The following is a 7,597-nucleotide window of genomic DNA, read 5'->3' on the forward strand; positions in this document are numbered from 1 at the left end:
TGCTTTGCAAATAGAATGATGACAGCACTTAGTTTGTACCAGAAGAGATGTAGAAAATACTTGGAATGAACTACTGGACTCAGAATTTTATTCACTGAACGAAGAAATATTAACACCTTTAACAAATTATTTTGAAGATACGTGGATGGACGTCTTGATCGAAGAAATCGAAGGAAACCAGCATTATTTCCAGTGACTCTGTGGAACTGTTTTAAATATATTTTCGAAAATATCCCCCGGACCAACAATTCTGTTGAAGGGTGGCACAATGGCTTTGCATCTAGTCTGAACGCGTGTCATCCAACTATATGGAAATGTATAGATTCGTTCAAAAAGGAGGAGAGCCTTATCAAGTTACAGACAGAACAACTAATTGCAGGAATGACGATGGGTGTTAAACGGAAGTACAAAGACCATGCAGAAAAAATTATAAAAATATGTGACGACTATGATACTAGGAGTAAATTAAACTTATTAAAAGGAATAACCCATAATCTTCAACTCCAACTTTAAATAAATTAAAATGTATAATTATTAATATTATTATTATTATTTATTTATTTATTATAATTTTAAATTTAATTAACTGTGAGAAATTTTAAAAGCATAAAACTCAGAAATATACCTAATATTATAATAAAATAATTAAAAAACTAAAATTGTTTTGACGATCAATTATCCTAGCGACCAATTATATCCACGATAAATTCACCCGCGATCAATTCACCGGCGATCAATTGTTCGCGACCAATTCACTGGATACCATCTGACACCAACGGTAACCATTTTATAAACAAACTGTGAGTCTCAAGAATCCTGTTTGGTCACCTCTTTAAAATGCGAATATCGAAATATCCTTTTTTATTGCACATCTAGAGCATTAGAGGAACGACTATTCCAAATGTCAGGTTCGTACGTTTTGTAGCTTTTGAGATGTAGTGATGAGTGAGTGAGTGGTATTTATTTTGGATTTTATACATATTATAGATTAAAGCCATACCTAACCACATATTTGTTTATTTATTCTTAGTTCGGGAGTTTTGTAATTCAAATCACCGCCGGCATATAGCCACTGGTTTGCGCAAGGAAAAAGTTACTTATTATTAATTATTACTATCCACCGCAGGTGGATCGCCCTTCTCGGTTTCACTTATCTCCGGGCTACGCTGGTTAATAAAGCTAGTAATAATATGATTAAAAATTTTTTTTTTTCTTCAATTAAAATTGAGATCGTAAGATGTAGTGATAGATAATTGAATTAGATTGCGGAGGATTACATATTTACCTTATCGTCATGGGTCAGAGGAGATTAAAAAAATATTTAATATTTAAATATTGAACAATTTATGGCACAGTTATAAGCACTTAACAGTTTGTTATTGTATTAAAAAAACGTGTTGATTATCTATAACATTTTATACTATAACAATAATAATATAATATCTAAATAATATTCACAGACCTTACATAGACAATACAAATAAATACAGTTCATATTATAATGATCATTATGACGTAACCCTTAAAATGCTTCAAATAGGTAGTTATGCTACCTAGTTCTAATGATTGATACCTATGTATGGATAAACTATTGTTATAATGTTTTATAATGGTACCCATTTATCAAACTCAAATGTTTCACACTTGCACGTATAATATGTACCTAATTACCTAAATAAAATAACTAAATACTGTATTGTATAAAATAATATAACATAAATTAAAATAACCTGATATTAAAATACTAAAATAGAAGGTAGGTACGTTAGTACGTTACTAAACTATTTACATCTCATTGATATTTTTTTAATGTTGATAACTAAGTGTAGCTAATAACTCATAAGTAAACCTAAAATGATTGTCACGTGGATTTGTTTGGTAACGATAATGATATTATCATTAGATGTGTGTCAAGTAAGTTTTCGTGAAATAGTTAGTTTTATATTTAAAATTTGCCGGTGGTCACAAAATATTAATTAAGAGAATTATAATATATTACGTAATATTGTTTTGTAAATTATTATATATTCAATAATCACGTTTTAATGTTAAATAGATACTTGCCATACCTATTTTATATCTAAACATTATTGTTACACACTAGTAGATATTGTTCATTACATTTTCCACGGATTTAAATTTCGGATTTTGAACGGAATGATGAATGTATTGATTTTCCAATGATGAATGTTTTTTTCTTTAATTTTTTTTGTATCTGTCATCACTTTCTAGGACAGTATAAATAGTTCAATTTTCTTCAACATCATTTTATTCTGGTAGGAAAGTTAGTCTAGTTGGTACTTTGGGGGAGAGGGATAAAAATGTCCAATAGTTTTCAAAAACGTCTAGAAAAATAAACAAAAAAGTATGGAAAAACTAATACGCAAAACTAGATAAAAAAAAAATAGATTTTGTTTTTTACGGCGATTGTAAACAACGCCCAACGTAGGGGTAAACATAAAATCACACTTGTAAACTGAGCTCAAGTTCTTATCAAGTGATATGTAAACTGCAGCCGGGTAAAATTTTAAAAATCAATAGGTAGGTGAATATATTTTTGAAATATTAAACAAAATTACAAAATTACATATCTTAAAAATCTACAATACTTAATACTTAGTACTTTATGCTTAATTCGTTACAACTATATAATATGAAAAATTAATAATTTTAAAAAGTACAATATTAGGACAAATAACAACATGTTGACAATTCACCACTATTACATTTATTAATTAAACTTTGTAATTTTTCACGTTTTTTTTTGTATTAGAATATTTTGATATTTAAAGGGTTGATTAATTATACTATTTAATTTTATATATGTTTCTATTTTAATTTATTTTAACTTTTCTATATACATAAAAATATTTGAATGAGTTGTACGATAGGTACTAGTAGACCTGTGCCGGATAAAATGATAACTATCAATTGTCGTATTACTGAAAAAGTAATTTGATAAATGATAACGTGTTGCCATGTTGGTATTTTGATTTTTGTTTTTTTGGACAAAAATAATTTTTGTGATATTATAGATAACAATTCGGGCGCACATTGCATTATTTAATTTTGACATAGATAATAATTCGGGCGCAGTTTACAAAAAAAGGTCGTTTGGGTGCAGTTTAAGTATGTCCATTTTTTAGTTTAATTCTAAAAAAAATAACAGAATTTAAATGGATAGATTTATCTAGATTTAACACCATCCATTACAGTGACCCAATTATTACCGATTGTACAGCAGAGTGACTTCCACTTTTGTATTCTTATAATCAAAGTTAAGAACATTTTTTCCAAATTACTTTTTTAATATATTTGTATGAATAATGACGATATCGGGTTGATGAACACAATTAATATTTAACAAACTTAATATCTGAATTAAAATATACCTAAGTATTAACTTTAAAAACCCCCTTATTAGATTTATATTTGTTTGAATTACTATCTTTTACAAATAAACGATGTCTATAAAATTATATCGACAATGTTTTAGTGTCCGACGAACAATTATACTATTTTACAATTATTATTAATAATAATTTATGAAATTCGCTAATATGCAATGAACAATTTTCAAGGTTGAAAATAAAGCAAATAGCTCAAAAAAAGGATTTATAATTCGAACAACAAAACGAGTTCGAGATTCAAGATTTTTTATTAAAGGAAAACGCTTTGCGAATGTCATGAGACGTCTTCCGTCAAACTTGAAAAGATTCATGAAGTGGTTACAGAAACACATCCGATATGGTATAAAATGTTTTCATTGGGGAATTAATCAAATGAGATGTCGTACACTGGGAGGATTAAATACCAATATCAAGATGGACAGTTGGAACAAACTTCCGAATTTTATAAAAAAAAGGTTGTATAAACCTGCCTATGGACCCCAATTATTATTATAATCAAAATGGATAAATCATAAAATAAATAAACTATGAAATATATTATATTCTTTATTACCTACTTATTTACCTTATCACCTTTTTAATATTGTATCCGATTATTTATCTTATATTTTGTTAAATTGTATAATATATTGTCACGTTCATTTTTCTGATTTATTATATTATATTATGTTAAGGTGGTTGATGTAAACGTGGTAAATATTGTAAATGTAGACATTCCCCGGTTATTCCCAGTTTAGTTGGAGATTGATGTTCAATACATTTATGTCAGTGTGAATGTATAAGTGTATAGGCACGCGACGAAGCTTCGTTAGTTAGACCAAAACTAATGGTAAATTATGATAAATCTAAAATAATATTGATTGTTTTACTGTTTTAGTAGGTATAGATACTATTTAAAAATTATTTATTGTTGATGGGTGATTAGTTTTAAACCACATTGAAAGCAAATTGTTTAGTGCCACAACCAGTTTTGCAGTTACATCGATTGAAACCTCGATGATTAGCTATTCCTTGTCCTGTGGCTTCACGTAAAGTTATTTCCCAATCCTTAATTGTTTTCATGGATTCATCTAGTTCTTTAAATTTTTCTCTACATGGAGAAATCGGTGCTCTTGTATATTTATATTTCAACACGCCATATTCTATACCGGGTTCAAACATTCCGGTACTTATTCATAATTAAATAAATATTATCAAATTGAAATTGGCTTACATAATTTATACATGTCATCTTCACAAAAAACTAATGACAACAAGTAAATTACGTGGAAAACCTTGGGTTATCGCTTATATATCTACTTTCGTCATGATAAAGTTAAGTATATTCTTAACTAACGAAGTTTTGTCGCGTACCTATACGTTACAGTTTCTTTATGATTTATGTTGTTATTACTTTTTGAATAAATATTAAGCCAAGTATTACTTTGATGTTTATTTAATTAATAAATATGGGAAGAAGGAAGAAAAGCCTCAACATTTATATTAATTTCATACTCCATTATATTTCTACCACCATGACCAATCGATAAATGCACCTCGTTTATAATGTTAAAAAATTCTTCATATTGCACAATATTATACTTTATTGTATTTACCTTCAGTTATGCAAACAATTAATTAAACTAACCTAACCTGTTCAGATATTTGAATCACGTCATGTTTTTTAAGAGTCTGTAATTATTAAATTTTCAGTGTGATTTTATTTATTTAATATTATGTACAATTGAACCGTTATATTTTTATTTACTTAAATATGTATTATTTGAAATTAATTAAATTTTAATTAAAAATTTATTTAAATCCCAATATTTTAACAATTTAAAATTGAATTTAAATTAAACAGCGAAACAAACTAATAAAATCAACTAGATATAAAAAATGTTTTTATATTTTTTTTCTGCATTATTATCATTAATTTTAGATTCTGATTGGAACGATGAATGTATTGATTTTATAATGATGTGTTTTATTTTATTTTTTTTTATTATTTTTATTTTTGTGTCTGTGTACTCGATAAGTAGTCGAAATAATGCTTCGATTTTCAACTTCAGTATCTTGTTCGATGGGAAAGTGAATATCATTGGTGAATTGGGTTTTCGGGAAATTTGATTTGGGTTTTTGGTGTAACCTTAAAACAAATTACCGTAGATACATGAAATGTTCACTGGTACAATACAAGGCTCCTACTATATTGTTTCAAAAACATTTGAAAAATATTAAAAATCCTTAGTCACAGTTTTTTTTTTTTAGCATTTAAAGTTCAAAAATAGTAAAAATCATGAAAATTAGAATTCGTGAAAATTTTTCTTTTTGAATCTAAGATTTAAAAATGTAATACAAGATTCCTCATAATATTGTCTACCTTTATCAAAAAAAAAAAATGTCCACAAGAAAATATAATTCAATTTTTATGAGCGTTTGAAAATTCATATTTTTTACAAAATTTGATATCCGACCGATTTCTCACGACACGATTTTCTTATTTTGTTGAAATCAAAAAACGAATGACTGTAGATATTTGAAAATTTCAATGAATGTTAATATTTTCATTTTCTATACACCATACAATTTTGAAAATATTTTGACTCTTTTTGAGCTATTTACGGTCATTCTCAGTTTTCAATTTTTTTAGTTTTTTTTTTATAAATATCAATAAAATGTCGTTTGTTTGGTAAAAAAGCGTGAAAATTTAATGCAAGGCTCCTGATATATTGTTACAATAGCAGTTGAAAAACATTAAAAATACATAGGCACAATTTTTTTTTATAAGCATTTGAAGTTCAAATTTTGACAGCATTTATCAAATTTAAAATTGAATAATTATTTTGTAGTTAAAAATGTATAAAATGTTCAACTTTTATATCTAAGGATTGCAAATTCAAAACAAAATTCCACGTAAGTAGTTAATTCTGTTACTAAAAAATCTAAAAAATAAATACGCACAGTTTATTTTTATACACACTTTAAGTTCAAATTTTGACGAAATTACATATTAAAAAACCTAGAATAACTATTTTAGTTATTTTGTTGTGATTGTATAATATTATTCGTGGGTACTTGAAACTTCTAAAGTATAATATTATATATCTATGATAGTATCACGGTTTGTTGTTGATGTATAACGCGTTATAAGTACCTAATGGATATTGTGATATGATTAATTTGGAATTTATTATAGGTACAGCTATTATAGGTCAATTTTTTTTTAATACTATAGATAAGTATATAATATGTCTTATACCTAGACTAACATACCGACTCTGCTCAGAATTGTTTTTATTATACAATGATATTATATCATTGAATTCAAAATTAATACCATCCAATATACAGGGACCCACTTGTAACCTACTATGCAGCAGAGCGATATCCACTTTCCCACCTTTTTTATTTCTATTTTGTATAAATTCTTTGTGTTAACAAAAATAATTAGTGTCTCGACTGAAATTTTTTTTCGAATTGTGTTATAAATTGGCATGTTGAACAAATCCTATTTACCATCCCTGATACAACCTAACGAAGGTTTGAAAATAATCTAGCGAATTTCAATTTTTATTACTTAGTTGGGTTTGATAGTTGATAGTGAATCAAGATCATGATCATTAATTGTTATTGAGTGAATTCACAATCGTTATTACCCTGATAAATCGATCAGGCGAATGTATTGATAATTTTAGTTTCGTATTGGCTAATTTAGAAAACACAAAATATTATAACAATTTTTTTTAAGTTCATATTACCCTCGATAAATTGGTCATTGAACAATTTTATAAATAGTTTATTCAATATTTTATGGAACTTATACAAATTGTTAGTAAATAAAGTGCATTGAACTTTTTAAATAATAATAACCCCTAAATTACTTTAAGTTCTTTTTTTAAATTTTAGATTTTGAGCGGAGCGAGGTAGCTATTGTTTTTACAATGGTGTTTATTTTTTTTTTTTATTTTTATATCCTGTATATAAAATTTCTTCCAGAAGGAGTGTTTCGATTTCAACATATAGTACCTTATCTTTTAGCAAATTAGATCAAGATGGTACTTTATTAGAGAAGTCATTTTTCGATTTTCTCAATAGTTATTTAATGCCACTGGAAAGACCACCGGAAAATTACGAAAAAACGCTAAAAATGAGATTTTAATTTCTAACGATTTGTTATTTATCACCATAGAAACGATAAAAAATTA

General features: G+C 26.6%; 1 protein-coding gene across 1 annotated transcript; it reads left to right on the plus strand.

The window, feature by feature from the left end:
* The first annotated feature begins 1,737 nt into the window (after positions 1-1,737).
* Positions 1,738-3,936, plus strand: LOC100572096. The gene is made up of 2 exons (XM_003244992.3): positions 1,738-1,914; positions 3,582-3,936. Exons 1-2 carry the CDS (start codon positions 1,855-1,857, stop codon positions 3,903-3,905), a joined length of 384 nt encoding a protein of 127 aa, XP_003245040.1. The 5' UTR covers positions 1,738-1,854; the 3' UTR covers positions 3,906-3,936.
* Positions 3,937-7,597: the final 3,661 nt, after the last annotated feature.

This window comes from Acyrthosiphon pisum, chromosome A1, assembly GCF_005508785.2.
Source record: "Acyrthosiphon pisum isolate AL4f chromosome A1, pea_aphid_22Mar2018_4r6ur, whole genome shotgun sequence".
NCBI lineage: Eukaryota > Metazoa > Arthropoda > Insecta > Hemiptera > Aphididae > Acyrthosiphon > Acyrthosiphon pisum.